Below are 18,051 nucleotides of genomic sequence, written 5' to 3'. Positions count from 1 at the left end.
AGTCCCAGCCACTGAACCGCCAGGGAACTCCCCCTTAAAATGTTATTTTAAAGTTATGTTTCTTTCTTTGGCCCGGTAGCAGGGCTTGCAGGATCTTAGTTCCTCGACCAGGGGTTGAACCCAGGCCCTCGGCAGTGAAGGCTTGGAATCCTAACCATTGGACTGCCAAGGAATTCTAGAAAGCTATATGTTTCTGGACATGAAATGATTCTTATATTATCATTTTTAATTTTCTTTTTTCATTGTCCACATACAAAATATTGACTCCCAAACATCAAAATTACATTAAATATATGTACTACAAGTATCCACATTACAATCCATTCTCAAGCATTTTTTTTTTTTTGACCGCACTGTGTGGCTTGCAGAATCATATTTCCCCAACCAGGGATTGAACCCTGGCCCTCCGCAGTGAAATCTCAGGGCCCACCAGGGAATTCCCAAGCATATATATATATATATATATTTTTTTTTTTTTTTTTTTGACCGAGCCACACTGCATTTAGGATCTTAGTTTGCCTACCAGGGATACAACCCGCTGCCCTGCAGTGGAAGCACGGAGTCTTAACCACTGGACTGCCAGGGAAGTCCCATATTTCCTTTTTTTAATAAGATACCTGGGACTTCCCTCTTCCCTGGTGGCTCAGTGGTTAAGAATCTGCCTGCCAATGCAGGGGACACGGGTTGGAGCCCTGGCCTGGGAAGATCCCACATGCCGCGGAGCAACTAAGCCCATGTGCCACAGCTACCGAGCCTGCGCTCTAGAGCCCGTGAGCCACAACTACTGAGTCCATGCGCCACAACTACTGAGCCTGGCTTGTGCTCTAGAGCCACGAGCCACAACTACTGAGCCCATGTGCCACAACTGAAACCCGCAAACCTAGAGCCCGTGCTCCGCAACAAGAGAAGCAGCCGCAATGAGAAGCCCACACACCGCAACTAAGAGTAGCCCCTGCTTGCAGCAACCAGAGAAAGCCTGGGCGCAGCAACAAAGACCCAATGCAGCCAAAAATAAATTTATTAAAAAAAAAAAAAAGATACCTGGGACTTCTCTAACGGTCCAGTGGCTAAGACTCCACACTCCCAATGCAGTGGGTCCGGGTTGCATCCTTGGTCAGGGAACTAGATCCCATATGCATGCCACAACTAAAGATCCAGAACCAACCCAGCCAAATATTTTTTTAGAAAGATACCTTGGACTTCCCAGGTGGTGCAGTGGTTAAGAATCCGCCTGCCAATGCAGGGGACACGGGTTCGAGCCCTGGTCTGGGAAGATCCCACATGTGAAGCAACTAAGCCCATGCACCACAACTGCTGAGCCTGCGCTCTAGAGCCCGCGAGCCACAACTACTGAGCCCGCGTGCCTAGAGCCCGTGCTCCACAACAAGAGAAGCCACTGCAGTGAGAAGCCCGCACACCGCAGGGGAGAGTAGCTAGCCTCCACTCACTGCAACTAGAGAAAGCCCACGAGCAGCAACAAAGACCCAATGCAGCCAAAAATAAATAAATAAGATACCCTTCATATTATTTTAGGTGTATTTTTACAACAAAAAGTGCTATATGTATATCATATTTATACTTTGCTCGTTATGTATGTTGGAGACCATTCCAGTCTACTGACTTTCCTCTCTACTACCTTCCCACGCATAGCCATGTATTCCCTTAATTTCTCACTCCCCTCACATAAAGGCAAGGTCATAGAACCAGTTTTGCCAAATGCGGAGGTACTAGGGTTTTAAGCAGGAAAATGTCCCAAAAGGCGGTTTCTACGTGCACCGAAAGCAGAACAGGCAAGGGTTTCGGTACTGGCCTCAGAGAAATTTGAAACCCAAAGGGAAACGGTCCGCGATCTGTAACAGTGATTTACATAGGGAGGAGTGGCGGGAGTGGGAATTAAAAGACCGCAGTGACTCCAAAACCCTGAGGATGGAGTAAAGGGACCGCGAAGCACAGATTTCAACTAGCAAAGAGAAACTGCGTTGCTACTTCGTTCCAAGAATTCCACTTCCGCGGCCGTAGAGAACTGCGCATGCGCCTGGTGAAGAGGCCGACCGGCCGGGGCGTGGCCTGGACGGAGCGCTATGGCCGAGTTTGCGGGGCGGTGAGGGGAACCCGGTCTGGGAAGGGAACGCGGGAGGGCTGGGAAGGGGGAGGGCCCAGAAAGTGCTTCCCTGTACTTGACGGGCTTGCTTCAAATTGCAGCCTGTAAAAAATTTAAGTTAAAGCTTACGATTTTGGGGGCCAGTTAGGTCGGCAACTAAGCTGTTTCCTGTAAAGAAGTTGAACATGGTTTAAATAAAAGCTGTTTGTAACAGTAGGTTGCTCTCATGTCCTGCTAGTAAGGCCAAAGTTATTCAGGTTTCTGGAAATGTGGGTCTCCTAGACTGGTGGGCATGGTTGGCTCCACGAACATTTTGTGCAATTAGAATTAATTTCAGCAGTAGGAAATAAGAACTGAACTTGTCTCTGTATTACACACTAGGATGAGAAATACAAAACTCTCCCTGGGTCGAATGGGCTATTTCATACTGACACCCTGCAGAATAGCTTCTCCATTTCCATTCCCCTTTCACTCCAAAGCCCAAATTCAACAATCTGCTCAGTTCCAGAGACTCAGGGACCAGACGTAGGGTCTGAGGCTGGAGGACTAAGGCAAGTGATAATTTAGGTCAGTAACCGTTGCTTCAAAAAGAGCAAAACGTTTCCAAAATTGTTATAAATTGGACTTCCCTGGTGGCGCTAGTGGTTGGGAATCCGCCTGCCAATGCAGGGGACATGGGTTCGAGCCCTGGTCCGGGAAGATCCCACATGCCGCGAAGCAACTGAGCCCTTGCGCCACAGCTACTGAGCCTGTGCTCTAGAGCCTGCGAGCCACATCTACTGAGCCTACGTGCTACAACTACTGAAGCCCACGCACCTAGAGCCCATGCTCCACAACAAGAGAAGCCACCGCACTGAGAAGCCTGTGCACCGCAACAAAGAGTAGCCCCTGCTCGCCGCAACTAGAGAAAGCCCACGCACAGCAACGAAAACCCAACGCAGCCAAATAATAAATAAATTTATTTTAAAAAATTGTTATAAATTGTATTGTTCTTTCTTTTTGCTAACGTGTTTTAACTATTTGCAGTTTTAAAACCAATTCTTTACACAGTGAGTTGTATAAACTATACAATTACATACATCACTATATGTTTAAAGTGTAAAGCAAAATAGTCTGACTTCCCTATATTGTGAAATGATTACCACAATATGTTTAATTAGCATCCATCACTTCATATAGATAAAATAAAAGGAGGAAGGGCAATAAGAGAAAAAAATTTTTTCCTTTGATGAGAACTGCCTTATTTTGCAAAACGCTTATCCTATTCCACACTTGTGCTGAATTACCTTCAAATAGCTTTGAGAAAAACTTGTTTACATCATAATATACTTAAGTCAATAATAACTAAATATAATGCAACTTCAAATTCACTATATGTTCATTATAAGAGTAATTAGAAATTTACCTTTGATTTTTAAACTGTAATGTATTTTAGCTGTTTGTGTTCTATTGCTGAAAGTTCTCTTATGAGCCTGTAAAATATATACTATTCAGGGCTCCCCTGGTGGCGCAGTGGTTGAGAATCTGCCTGCCGATGCAGCGGACACGGGTTCGAGCCCTGGTCTGGGAGGATCCCACATGCCGCGGAGCAACTGGGTCCGTGAGCCACAATTACCGAGCCTGCACGTCTGGAGCCTGTGCTCCGCAACAAGAGAGGCAGCGATAGTGAGAGGCCCACGCACTGCGATGAAGAGTGGCCCCCGCTTGCCACAACTAGAGAAAGCCCTCGAACAGAAACGAAGACCCAACACAGCCATAAATAAATAAATAAAATTAAAAAAAAAAAGGAATAAGCGTTCATTTAAAAAATAAATAAATAAATAAAATAAAATATATACTATTCAGAAGACATTGGGATTTATTTTCATCTAAGGAATAATTAACTTTGCCATATTTCTAAGGGCATTTAGTGGGGAGGTATATTCTCTTTAATATGAACCCTAAAGAAAGTAAAACTAGATTATCATTTCTACCTCAATATTTTTAGAAACTTCATTTCTACCTCAATATTTTTATGGCAATATCTGTTATTAAACATTTACTACAAAGTATGTTTTCCTACATCCCTACAGGTGGAAGATTTCATCCATAGAGAAATGGCAATCAATTGAAACATGATGCTTACATAGGGATATTAGCATATTTAAAATGTTTTCAGTCAAAATGAGCAGAATGTCCTGGTGTAGCATACATATGAAAACATAACATTTTTAAAAGTTTCAGTAACTGGAATAAATTTTGGGATGTTTATTAGAAAGATTACTCTGTATTGTGGAAAATTTCAAACTAGCCATGTTGGCAAAAAAGACATTTCAGTGTAGACTTCCATGATTCCAAGCAGGGAAATGAGTCACTGGTGGAACATTTCATTAAACACAGAACAATAGAGGAGAATCTGATTATAAGGCTAAGTCACGAATCCAGTTTTTAATGGGGAGTTTCGTTGCTTATATAATTATCAAGGCAGCCAAAATGAACATATTCACAAGAAAAAAAGGAAATTTCCTAAGTCACAGGAAGATTTTGACATAGGTCTCCCTGTGATATCATTATGAAACAGATACAAACTAATAACGATTAAAAAATGTGAAAATCGGGCTTCCCTGGTGGCTCAGTGGTTGAGAATCCGCCTGCTAGTGCAGGGGACACGGGTTCGAGCCCTGGTCTGGGAGGATCTCACATGCCACGGAGCAACTAGGCCCGTGAGCCACAGCTACTGAACCTGCGCGTCTGGAGCCTGTGCTCCGCAACAAGAGAGGCCGCGATAGTCAGAGGCCCGCGTACCGCGATGAAGAGTGACCCCTGCTTGCCACAACTAGAGAAAGCCCTCGCACAGAAACGAAGACGCAACACAGCAAAAAATAAATAAATTAATTAATAAACTCCTACCCCCAACATCTTCTTTAAAAAAAAAAGTGAAAATCACAAGGATATAGTATGATGTGTCCTTAACCATTGAAGAATATACATTTCGTGGGACTTCCCTGGCGGTCCAGTGGTTAAGACTCCAACCTCCCAATGCAGAGAGCCCGGGTTTGATCCCTGGTTGGGGGACTAGATCCCACACATGTGCCACAACTAAGATCCCACGTGCCACAACTAAGTCCCGGTGCAGCCAAAATAAATAATTTTTTAAATTAAAAAAATAATAAAGTGAATAGGACAGTGAACACAGCTAGCACTGTGTCCTTGTATTCTCCAGGTATCAAGGCAATGAATTGCCCAGGCATAGAAGTCATTCGTGAAACTTACACCCATGAAGGTGTAACCTCTAGGTCCCCCACATAAGTGATAGTATCTATGGATTCATTCAATTGTATAGAAGCATTAGCGCTACTGAACCAAGGCTTAGATATTGTGTTCTTACACACAGAGTTTACCTAGATATATAGATACCTCGTTAAGTTTTTAGATGACCTGACTTGCACTGGTAGTTCGACAAAACTTTTCATGAAAATATTCAAAAGGTCTTGTTTTCCTGTCCCAGGGCTGTATCAAATTGAAGCAAGGAAGAGTTCAGATAGGCTGAGTACCCTAGCTCCATAAAATGGGCCAGTGGAACACTTTGGACAGAAAACAGCATATGGAACCCCAGTGACATATAGGGTGAACCAAAGGGTCGTTCCTCCTTGGATGCACTGAGATTTCTGATGGCAAATCTAGCAATCAGACAGGCTTCCCATTTTACAGGTGATTGGGGAATATGGACGAAGGCATTGTCCTTCTATGGAAGGGAAGGAGAAAACAAGCTAAGAGATTGTATTGAAAAGAAGTTACACAAGCCTGGTCTTGATAGTTTGGGAAAGCCATCAGCCTCAGACATCATCTGCTTCTGATTTTCATGAGCTTTATCTTCAGGTTGTCAGATGGTGTGGAGGTCCAGCTGGGGTTGAGTGTCTTCTTTAGGTGCACCATGTGGATCCAGAAGTGTACTCCCTGGACTTTGGCATTACAAAGTTTAGTCAACAGTACCAGATAGGGTCCCTTCCAGTGAGCCTGCAGAGAGTACATTTGCAAGTGTCTTTTCTTTTTTTTTTTTTTTTTGCGGTATGCGGGCCTCTCACTGCCGTGGCCTCCCCCGTCGCGGAGCACAGGCTCCGGACGCGCAGGCTCCGGACGCGCAGGCTCAGCGGCCATGGCTCACGGGCCCAGCCGCTCCGCGGCATATGGGATCCTCCCAGACCGGGGCATGAACCCGTATCCCCTGCATCGGCAGGCGGACTCTCAACCACTTGCGCCACCAGGGAGGCCCTTGCAAGTGTCTTTTCCAGTACACATCTTAGGGCTGTAGAGTGTGATATTTGTTTTCATCTCCTGGGAATGTGTTAAGAAAACAGTGCTCTATAGAGCATTATTATTTTTAGGTCTTTAAAATACTGATTTAAGTTTTACTTTATCAGTCCTGGATCAAATGAAGCAGGAGATAGTTGCAGCAGGTATCGTGTTACAAAGAAAACAGACTCCTAATGAACCCACTTCATTGTTATGATCTTAAAGTTTCAAGAACTGTATTTCCGAGTGCCCGTCAGAATCATTTCACTGAATTTCTCTGAAGAGGAAACACATTTGCAAAAGCATCAGGGTAAAGCAACAGTTGTCTATAAATTACAAAAAGTCTTGAAAATGTTTATTATTTTCAATTTTTATTGGAGTATACTTAATTTACAAAATGGGCTCATTTCAGGTGTACAGCAAAGTGAATCAGTTACATATATACATGTATCCACCTTTTTTTTTTTTTTTTTTTTTTTTTGCGGTACGCGGGCCTCTCTCCCTGTTGTGGCCTCCCCCGTTGCGGAGCACAGGCTCTGGACGCGCAGGCTCAGCGGCCATGGCTCACGGGCCCAGCCGCTTCGCGGCTTGTGGGATCTTCCCGGACCGGGGCACAAACCTGTGTCCCCTGCATCGGCAGGCGGACTCTCAACCACTGTGCCACCAGGGAAGCCCTTCTCCTTATTCTTTTTTTTTTTTTTTCACCTTTTTTTTTAGATTCTTTTCCCATCTAGGCCATTACAGAGTATTGAGTAGAGTTCCCTGTGCTGTACCACAGGTTCTTATTAGTTATCTATTTTGTGTATAGTCATGTGTATATGTGAATCCCAATTTCCCAATTTGTCCCTCCCTCCTGAAAATGTTTATTATTAAAGACCTAATGAGAGATCATTATAACGGGATTAACAAACAAATCTGCTTATTTCTGTGACATAAATTGTTAAATTACGACTGATAACATTATATCAGGGCATCTTAGAATTTCAGGAATTTCATACAATTTTGGAACACTTCTGTTAATATATTCCTATATAAATATAAGGTTAAAAGATTTAGTTTTTCTTTTCTTATTTGACAAAGCTCCCCTGAAGTTTAACATATTAAAAGCCTTATTCATTTGACAGTTTACCAGGTAAAGAACAAATCCTTCAAGATATTTCAGGGGACCTCTAAAAGAGCCCCGAGCTTTTTCAGTGTCAAAAGTCTTCATTCAGATCCTGATTTTGGGGAATTTTGTCAAAGATATCAAAAGGTTTTGGACATTTGATCCAAGAGGACCACATGACATTAGAAAATGTTGCAGGACTTTCCTGGTGGTGCAGTGGTTAAGAATCTGCCTGCCAATGCAGGGGACACAGGTTCGAGCCCTGGTCCTGGAAGATCCCACATGCCTCGGAGCAACAAAGTCCCCCAATAGGCCTGTTCGGTGGAATCCATCTTGGCTGACAGATGCACATGCACACGTGGGAGGATCCTGAGATACACCAAATACAGACACAGAACGAGCCAAATCAAAATGACTGGCCAGGAGGCTTCCCTGGTGGCGCAGTGGTTGAGAGTCCGCCTGCCGATGCAGGGGACACGGGTTCGTGCCCCGGTCCGGGAGGATCCCACATGCCGCGGAGCGGCTGGGCCCGTGAGCCATGGCCACTGAGCCTGCGCGTCCGGAGCCCGTGCTCCGCAACGGGAGAGGCCACAACAATGAGAGGCCCGCGTACGGCAAAAAAAAAAAAAAAAAAGACTGGCCAAAGGAAACCCGGAACAAATTCCCCATGTAAGTGACTTAAACTACCACGAGGGTGCAACTCTCTTTCTTGAGTCTGCCCGTGTCTATCCACACATACTGTATTCTTTCCTCCTAACAAACACTTTACTGGTTTCACTACTTTCCATCTTTCTGGGAATTCTTTTCTGCAAAGCTGAAGCGCCACGGCCTTGTCACTGATAACTGGTCCAGTGGCTAGGATTCGGCTCTCTTACTGCTGCGACCCGATCTCAATCTCTGGCCGGGAACCGAAACCTGGCTTCAAGCCGCTGCAGGCCAAGGTTACCCAAGATCAATTCTACGCAGGGAGAATTTTATTTGTTCTTTTAGTTTGTAAAACAGAGACAAGCCCAGTTCTTGTTTCTCGTAGTCTTTAGATTAATTCTTGTAACCAATGCTCCCGGATGTAACCAATGTCCCATTTCAACCCCTCTCAGAGACTAAACTTCCCAAAACCCTGAATTGCTTCAGTCTCACTAGCGGGACATGACAACAACCTGTTGGGAAAAAAAAATCACTGAATGCTTTTTTTAGTTGTTGTTGTTTTTTTTTTGGGGGGGGGGCGCTCCACATAGCTTGCAGGATCTTAGTTCCCGGACCAGGGATTGACCCCAGGCGCTCGGCAGTGAGATTCCCGAGTCCTAACCACTGGGCCGTCAGGGAATTCCCTTACTTAAACCATTTTCATCTTAAGAGGAACATTTTAGTTTCCAAGGTAACTGGCCCACACAATTGTAAGTTTTCCTTAAAACTGTTAGACTGTTGTATGTTCATATGTATGTATATGTGTGTTGTAGGTGCATGGTATTGCCAAAAATCAATTCGTAAAAGAGCTCTACTTAATTGGCTTTCAAAAAAATTAAGCGCTTGTATAAATGCTCAGAAATAAAAAATAATCTGGCCAGAATGAATTTCAGGTGCACATCATCTGGAAAATATTCAGTACTAAACTGATTTCTGGTATTGAAGGTGGCTTAAGCTTGTTGGTTTGATTAATATAGACATGTCTTTAAATTCATCAGTGTTAAGTATAATACTTCTGTTGTACCTAGGTTTACTAGAGGTCAAATAAGACGTTACTCTTCTGTTATAACTTTGTCAGCCAAAAAAGTAACTCGATGTGAAAAAAAAAAACTTTTAAGGAAAGTAACATGTATGTTTTCAGTAAAAGAAGCTGGGAGGAGGGCTTCCCTGGTGGCGCAGCGGTTGAGAGTCCGCCTGCCGATGCAGGGGACACGGGTTCGTGCCCCGGTCCGGGAAGATCCCACATGCCGCGGGGCGGCTGGGCCCGTGAGCCATGGCCGCTGAGCCTGCACGTCCGGAGCCTGTGCTCCGCAACAGGAGAGGCCACAACACTGAGAGGCCCACGTACCGCAAAAAAAAAAAAAAAAAAAAGCTGGGAGGAATGAGAAAAAAAATACTGATAAAAGAGTTGTGCATGATCAGGATTTTCTAAGACTGGATTAAATTTAGTTGGGTAAATGAATTTTGTTGAGAGTGGGCTGGGAGAAGACTGGATTTGGTTTCTCCCTCCAAAGTTTTCTTGAAATGCCGCTTTTAATATCAGATAGTATGAGTTTCTTTGCCTTTAAGTGATCTGTATTTTCTTTTGAGCTCTTTTGTAACGTTGGTTAAGAAATAAGTATTGTCTCACAGTGACCCATGATCTTTCTTGACCAAGTGTTTTAAAACTTTTTGACAAACGTCCCCAATATCAAATTTTAATTAAATTTCTTTTGATTTCTGGCTAACTCAGGGGCCCCTGAGGTAACTTAAAGAGAAATATTTAACTAGGATTATTTGGTACGTTATTGTAACCAAGTTTCTTTATCGATTACACTGTAATCAGATGTTTTACCATGCCTTTTAAGTCTTTTGTCATTTATAGATATTTTTGTACTCTGATGCTGTTACAAAAAGTGCTTCAACAAGCACTTTGGAAGTGTAATACTGTGGAAGTTGTAATAACAGTCACACCAAGATGATGGCTATGCAAGGATTCCGGCCCATGCTGACTTAAAACAAGGAGCTGTCCTGCTCCCTGGGGCCCCTAGATCAGGCATCCAGAGATTTTTCCTGTCAGAGTCGACGCCCCTACTCAGCCTTGAAGTAGTTACAGAAGACTGACCATCTGCCCTCTTCTTTCCATAAGAATATGGGAGTACAACCCCTGAGGGGGGAATGAAACAGGAGGGAAGCGGGCAGGGCACAAACTTTAAAAGAATGAAATAGCCCAAGGACAACGTAAAATGATTGGAACCAAATAGGTTCAAGATGGCAGCGAGTCGACTTCCACTAGACCTTGAGCCTCAGTATATGCTCATTGTAATAGAACAGCAAGCTAAGTGATAGTTCTGAGGCAAATCATCCAAGATCAAAGAGTGGGCGGCGGCCCAATTCCTGGAAATCCCCGCCCCTTCTGGAAATAGTTGGAATAATCCTCCCACGCATTAGCCTATGAAATTACCGAGCCCATAAAAACTAACCACGCCATTTTTCCAGGCTGCTCTCACCTGCTGAGAGGGCCCACACTCAGTCTGTGGAGTGTTTCTCCCAAGGCCTCTTCCATTTTGAGATGGCCCACCTTCTGTCTGTGGAGTATGTTTCTCTCTAAATAAATCCACTTCTTACCTATCAAAGCAAAATAAAACCAAAAAAACTGTTACAGACAGCAACTTAAAGGAAGCACATGAGCTGACTGGGAAGCACCTTCCAGTGTCCGCCCCCTGCCCTCTGCCCCCTGCCCCCTGCCCCCTGCCCTTCCTTCTCCCTCTCCCAGCCGCAGACCTGGGCACTCTCCTCGCCCCGCCTCTCGCCGGAAGCGCTCTGCCCAGGCCCCGCCCCCCGGAAGCCCTGCTTCTAATCGGGCACTAGTAGTTTCCATAGGACCTGGAAGTGGAGAGTGGAGCGTGAAGGTCTTACGACCAAGAGTGAGTTTCTCCTTTCTGCTGAAAAGTTGCGCTGCGGGGCCTCTCTTACTCCCTGCTCAGGGTCTTGTGAGTGACTACGGACCTAAAATCCCCACACCCGCCCCTGAATTTACCCCAGGTAAATTCAGATCTAACCGGTCTGAATCTTTTCGGGGATCTTTTCTCTTCGGGTTATAGATTTCTGTGAGGATGGTCCTTGCCCTTGGTCTTTAATACCTTCCGTCCAGGTAGACACCACTTTTCGCAACACTTCGCTACTTAAAAACTGTTAACTGTCTCGGCCTCCCCTTGTAAAGTCCTTGACCGCGAGATGGATTCGCCCTCCACCCCACCCCCAGCCTCGCCCTCTCGGCCCCTGGAGGGCAGCGCCGGCCGCCCCGCTCGCGGACAGGCCGCGTCCTCTCCCCGGTCCTGGGGTTCTGCAGAGCTCGCCCCTCTCCGGAGACCCCCTCCCTCCCTCCCAGCCCCCCTGTCCTCGCGTCTCTCAGGCCGGTCCTTCTGCTCCACAGGCTTCTTTCCTGGTCAGCCCTTCCCCTCACCCCGCGTGGGGGGACGTGACCTGGGCCAGCCTTGTGGACACCCATGGTTCTTCCGTCCCAAGTTCAACTCAGGTGGAAAATGGTCTCTTCAGGTAGGCGGGCGTCTTATTCACTCGCCGTCTTTCTAAATATGGGGGCGAAGGGGGATCCGGAGAAGCAGAGACAGAGCGACCGAGAGAGGGATAGAAAAACTGAGGAGAAAAGAATGAGGGAGAACCAATGGGGACTTAGACGGTGGCTGAGGGACTTGCAAAGAGAAAGTGAAATGAAACAGATGTAGCCTTGCAACTAGCGGGCGAATAACATAGAGAAGTAAATTTTAAAAAGCCGGATCTCCGGGTGAGCAGCATGGCGAGAGGCCTGGATCAGCGGTAGGAGGGAGGGCGGCAGTGGTGAGGCCCGTCACACAGTGAGTCCGGGAGAGGGTAAAAGGGGGAACGAAGGCTTTCAGAGCAACAGGTGCTGGGAGAGAAAGGGGACAAAGGGTGACACGAAGAGCAGAGGAAGAGAGAGAGCAGGAAGGAGGCGTCGCCAACTGGAGTGCCGGGGAGTGGGGAGGAACGGAATGTAAGGGGACCAGGAGAGGTGTAACCCAGAGGGTAGACAAGGAGCGGAGGTGGGGGAGAAAGGGGAACGAGGGGGAACAGGCTGCAGAGCGGGGCAGGCCGGGTGTGAGGGAGGAAACAGAGAGGAGGGCAGGCACAGCGGGAGAGCGGAGGGGAAGAGAAAGAGAGACAAAAATTTAAAATAGGGAGACAGATAAACGGAATGAAATGGAAACACCTAGTAGTGCAGGTAGGTGGTGGGAGCTGGATGCAGGTGGATGGTGAGTTGTTTGGATATGGGTGATTAAGTCGTGATATATGATTTGTGGTTTTAGAATATAGTACATTTAAAATTTGTTTAAATTATACAAATGAGGATGAGAATTGCAAAGCTGCTGTCTACAGGCTTATGCGTTTTGTAATGATTTATATGAGAAGATAACTTCCATTTGCAATCCCTATTCAGCCAGGGGGACAGTGACTTGATTCACTTAGTTGTGGGTCACGCCCTTCCCTTTTCCTGGCATGGAGTAGAGGTCAGGGGAGAGGACACCTGGGGCAAGAAATGACTGACTCTGTCACTACATGGTGCCGTTTTAGAGGAACATTTATTTAAAGTATTTTTTTGTGTGTAATGCATTTAGTTTTTCTTTCTCTATTCTGTATAATTTTTTTGTAAGTTGGAATAAATCTTAGCTCATTCAATTTCTCCTTTCCTATAAATAAGTATTTCTTTCTGGAATAATTTTTGGTCTTCTATAATCAATTCATATCATTCTTTTCTAACATTATAATCTCAAGTTTTTAAAACTTTAACACTAGAATTTTTAAATGAAAAAAATTCACAAATTATTTCTTTTAAAAATGTGTTTCAGGTTCCTTTGAGGCCTGCCTGCTTTCTCCTCTTTATCTTTTATATGGGAAAAGTTCCTTGGTAACTAATAAATAATTTTAGGTTATTTTTGTTTGTTTTTATTTTGCGGTACACGGGCCTCTCACTGTTGTGGCCTCTCCTGTTGCGGGGCACAGGCTCCGGATGCGCAGGCTCAGCGGCTATGGCTCACTGACCCAGCCGCTCTGTGGCATGTGGGATCTTCCCGGACCGGGGAATGAACCCGTGTCCCTTGCATCGGCAGGCGGACGCTCAACCACTGCGCCACCAGGGAAGCCCCAATTTTAGGCTATTTTGATGAGTACTTGGTAAAGATATCAATGACTGTTTATATTAACAGCCAAAGCCTAATTTAACCAGTTAGTCTCATATTCCGTTTTCTTCCTTTTTGTGTGATCTATTAAAATTGTGAGCTGTGAGGTGATATAAAGATGTTTCCCTTGGTACTTCACTGGTGGTGCGGTGGTTAAGAATCTGCCTGTCAATGCAGGGGTCACGGATTCGAGCCCTGGTCCCGGAAGATCCCATATGCCGCGGAGCAACTAAGTCTGTGCGCCACAACTACTGAGCCTGCGTGCCTAGAGCCTGTGCTCTGCAACAAGAAGCCACCGCAATGAGAAGCACTGTTACCGCAGTGAAGAGTAGCCCCCGCTCTTCACAACTAGAGAAAGCCCGCGGGGAGCAGCGAAGGTCCAACACAGCCAAAAATAAAATTTATTAATTAAAAGAAAAAAAAGATGTTTCCCTCAGGGCCCTCTTGACTATTCTCTGCAAGTGAGGAAGGATGGGCTGGATTGATGTGAAACCTTCCAACAGAGCCCCTGTATTCATGATGAAGAAGTTTGCTCACAGCTGATTTATTTCTTTTATTATTTAATAATTTTTTTAAACATTGTTTAAAAATTTTTTTTTTCATTTTATTTATTTTTGGCTGCGTTGGGTCTTCATTGCTGCGCGCGGGCTTTCTCTAGTTGCGGCGAGCAGGGGCTACTCTTCGTTGCAGTGTGTGGGCTTCTCATTGCAGTGGCTTCTCTTATGGCGGAGCACAGGCTCTAGGCATGTGGGCTTCAGTAGTTGTGGCACGTGGGCTCAGTAGTTGTGGCTCACGGGCTGTAGATCGCAGGCTCAGTAGTTGTGGTGCACAGGTTTAGTTGCTCCGCGGCATGTGGTATCTTCCTGGACCAGGGATTGAAGCCCTGTTCCCTGCATTGGTAGGCAGATTCTTAATCACTTTGCGACCAGGGAAGCCCCAGGGCGGCCATTCTTAGGAGTATGTTGTCTCAGTCTGCAGGTCCAGGTTCACATTTTGATTCTGTGTCCATCGGGGTCGCGTACATAGAGCTATGCGTCTACTGCCCTGATTTGAAAAATCATGTTAATTTACCTCCACCCATTTGAAACAAATTAGTGCTGTTAGATGGCTTAGAATATTGCATGGTGTATAGGAAAGACTTAAAAGTTACTTTGTATAAAAAGATAGTATTAACATTGTTGCAGGGTATTTTTTCTTTGGTTTTGTTTTTTAGTATTTTATTTATTTATTTATTTATTTATTTATTTGGTTGCACCAGGTCTTAGTTGCAGGAGGCGTGTTCCTTAGCTGCAGCTCGCTGGCTCCTTAGTTGTGCCATGTGAACTCTTAGTTGCGGCATGCAAGTGCAATCTAGTTCCCTAAGCAGGGATTGAACCTGGGTCCCCTGCATTGGGAACACAAAGTTTTAACCGCTGCGCTACCAGGGAAGTCCCGTCGCAGGTTTTTAATATCCCTTTATTATATTTTGTGTGCTTTTCTTTTGCAATTTTCTGAACATTTTGTCTGACCATGGTTTAAAAATCTACAAAGTGCTCACTCTTCATTACGTATATTTGGAGCCAATAACGTAGATAATTTAAGGGTACTGCACATGTAGGGATTGCTCTAAATATTGCCTGTTTGATACCTGGAGAATATTTTATGTATTCATTCTTTTTTTTTTTTTTTTTTTTGCGGTTCACGGGCCTCTCACTGTTGTGGCCTCTCCCGTTGCGGAGCACAGGCTCCGGACGCACAGGCTCCGGACGTACAGGCCCAGCGGCCATGGCTCACGGGCCCAGCCGCTCCGCGGCATGTGGGATCCTCCCGGACCGGGGCACAAACCCGTGTCCCCTGCATCGGCAGGCAGACTCTCAACCACTGCGCCACCAGGGAAGCCCTATGTATTCATTCTTAATTGTGATTTCCAGATGATGGTTGTTTGGTGTGTATTCTGCAATACAACTGACCTGCACTACTTGTTAATGTTGTAAAATGCCTTTTATTTATGGGTACATAGTTTTATAGCATATATTTAGAAAAATATTTTGTTTTCTTAAAAATTGTTTTATCAAATCTTTATTTTCCCTATCATATATTAATTTTTCATTCCTAAACAGCCAATTAATTAGATTATTTATTAGGTAAGCTTGTTTGGATTATTTAGCATTACAGTATATTGTCTGTTTTTTAGCATTTATGTATGTACAGTAAGTATGCAGAATTTATGATATATTTTTTCTTCTCAGTTATGAGACAGTGGTATGTTTAATGTTAATTGGTATGTGCTTTGGGTTTGTGGTGGAAAAATACCCTTTCTTCGATAGCTGATGTCCAGTATGAGTGTTTTTGACATAGGGTTTGTGAAACAAGGCTACCTTAAAATTAAATTGAATTTTATGTTATTACTCTTTCTTTAGTAAAGAATTCTATTCCTTTAGTGTTTCTAAAAATTTTAAGATCATTGTTGGGAAGTTTCATAACTCTGTTTGGTATAAGTATTACTTTTGGTGTAATATATATTCATTTATTTATGGACTGTAATGAATAGGATAACCATGGTTCTTTGTATGTTGTAGATCTCTCTCCTATACATGTGATCAAGCAGTTACAACCAAAAATGAGCAGCAATATAGGAGAAGTATTCCAAACAGTGATGTTGGGAAGACCTGAAAGTCACGAAATCAAACATTTTTACCTCAGGGAAATGCATGAAAAAGTAGTGCCTCATTTTCACCGCTTCACATAATTCTTCTTAGTGTTCAAACCAGTATTTCTAATACAAATGAGAATGATTTTATGCATCCCTCAATACTGACACAAGACAAGAAAGCCCACAGCAAAAGGTGTTACAAGTGTAATGAGTGTAACAAAACCTTCCTTAACAGCTCAAACCTCACTAGACATCAGAGAATCCACACAGGAGTGAAAGTGTATAAGCGTGATATATGTGGTAAAATCTTTGGTCAAAATTCACACCTTGTGGGTCATGAGGAAAGTCATGCTGTAGAGAAATGTTACAAGTGTAATGAGTGTGGCAAAACCTTTAGACGTGGCTTATACCTCACTCAACATCTAATAATCCACACAGGAGAGAAACCATATAAATGTGATGTATGTGGCAAAGTCTTCAGTCGAAATTCAGTCCTTGCAAATCATCAGAGAATTCACACTGAAGAGAAACCATACAGATGTAATGAATGTGGAAAAACCTTTAATCACCGCTCAAACCTCATTAGACATGAGAAAATTCATACAGGAAAGAAGTTATATGAATGTGATACGTGTAGCAAAGTCTTCAGTCAAAATTCAAACCTTGCAGTTCATCGGAGGGTTCATACTGGGGAGAAACCTTATAAATGTAATGAGTGTGGCAAGGTTTTTAGTCTATATGCAACCCTTGCAAGCCATCAGACACTTCATACTGGAGAGAAACCTTACAGATGCACTGAGTGTGGAAAAACCTTTAATTACCGCTCAAACCTCATTAGACATCAGAAAATTCATACAGGAAAGAAGTTATACTGATTTTTCTCCCCCTACCTCTTCAGAACAGTTCCTCGGAGCTATCTGAGACATTGTCTCCTAGATTGTAACCCTCATTTTGCCCCAAATAAAACAACTCAAAACCCTTGGATTGTGCATTTTTTTCAGTCGACAGTCTCATTAAAATATATTTTCTGTTTTTATTTTTTTTTGCTTTCTCTTTTAGTGATATCTGTATGATGATGGATGCTTACTAAACTTATTGATAACTATTTCAATATATGAAAGTCAGAACATTATGCTTTACACCTTTAACTCATACAGTGATGTATGTCAAATACATCTCAGTAAAACTGGGGGAAAATGTTTTAAGAGGCAAATAAAACACTTTGGGGAAAAAAAGAAACAATGAAGAATGCAATTTAGAAAATTTTTCAGAGTGTATTTCTCTTTTTAAAGCAATGGTTAGCGACGGAAATTATCACATGGCTCAGTCTTCCAGTCTCAAGGCTTTGGGATTTGTGTCTGAGTCTCTGGAACCGACACGTGTTGTCATTCAGCCTGGCTGAATGAGGAACAGAAAGGAAAAACTGTTTTGTAGGGTGTCAGCATGAATGCCCCATTCCACCCAGGGAGCATTTCATATTTTTCATTCTAGTTTGTAATATAGAGGCAAGTTCAGCTCTTCTTTCCTTGAACTGCCTAAATTGATTCTTTTTTTTTTTAAAGAACCAATTTTATTTATTTTTGGTTGTGTTGGGTCTTCGTTGCTGCGCACCAGCTTTCTCTAGTTGCGTCGAGTGGGGGGTACTCTTCATTGCTGCTCACAGGCTTCTCATCACGACGGCTTCTCTTGTGGAGCGTGGGCTCTAGGCGCATGAGCTTCAGTAGTTGTGGCACGTGGGCTCAGTAGTTGTGGCTCGTGGGCTCTAGAGCACAGGCTCAGTAGTTGTGGTGCACAGGCTTAGTTGCTCTGCGGCATGTGGGATCTTCCCGGACCAGGGATTGAACCCGTGTCCCCTACATTGGCAGGCGGATTCTTAACTACTGCGCCACCAGGGAAGTCCCCTAAATTAATTCTAATTGCAGGAAATGTTCCCGGATGGAACTAGCCCCTCACAACAACCACTTGGGTAGAAGGGGTGTAATCCGGAGGTCAGAGAGGGAGCAGGTGGTGGAAGAAAGAGGCAGAAATACTTAGAGATTTAGGGCAATCAAGAAGGCTGGAG

General features: G+C 44.1%; 1 protein-coding gene across 1 annotated transcript in view; it reads left to right on the top strand.

Annotated features, from left to right (window-relative positions):
• The window catches only part of LOC132480775 (zinc finger protein 160-like), a 70,850-nt gene that overhangs the window by 27,609 nt on the left and 25,190 nt on the right, over positions 1 to 18,051 (top strand). Inside the window, 1 exon segment of the mRNA XM_060085200.1 lies at positions 16,183 to 16,854. Within this exon segment, the coding sequence (XP_059941183.1) occupies positions 16,183 to 16,854 (672 nt within the window).

Source organism: Mesoplodon densirostris, chromosome 19 (assembly GCF_025265405.1).
Source record: "Mesoplodon densirostris isolate mMesDen1 chromosome 19, mMesDen1 primary haplotype, whole genome shotgun sequence".
Classification (NCBI taxonomy): domain Eukaryota; kingdom Metazoa; phylum Chordata; class Mammalia; order Artiodactyla; family Ziphiidae; genus Mesoplodon; species Mesoplodon densirostris.
This window is presented reverse-complemented; position numbering and strand designations above follow the sequence as displayed.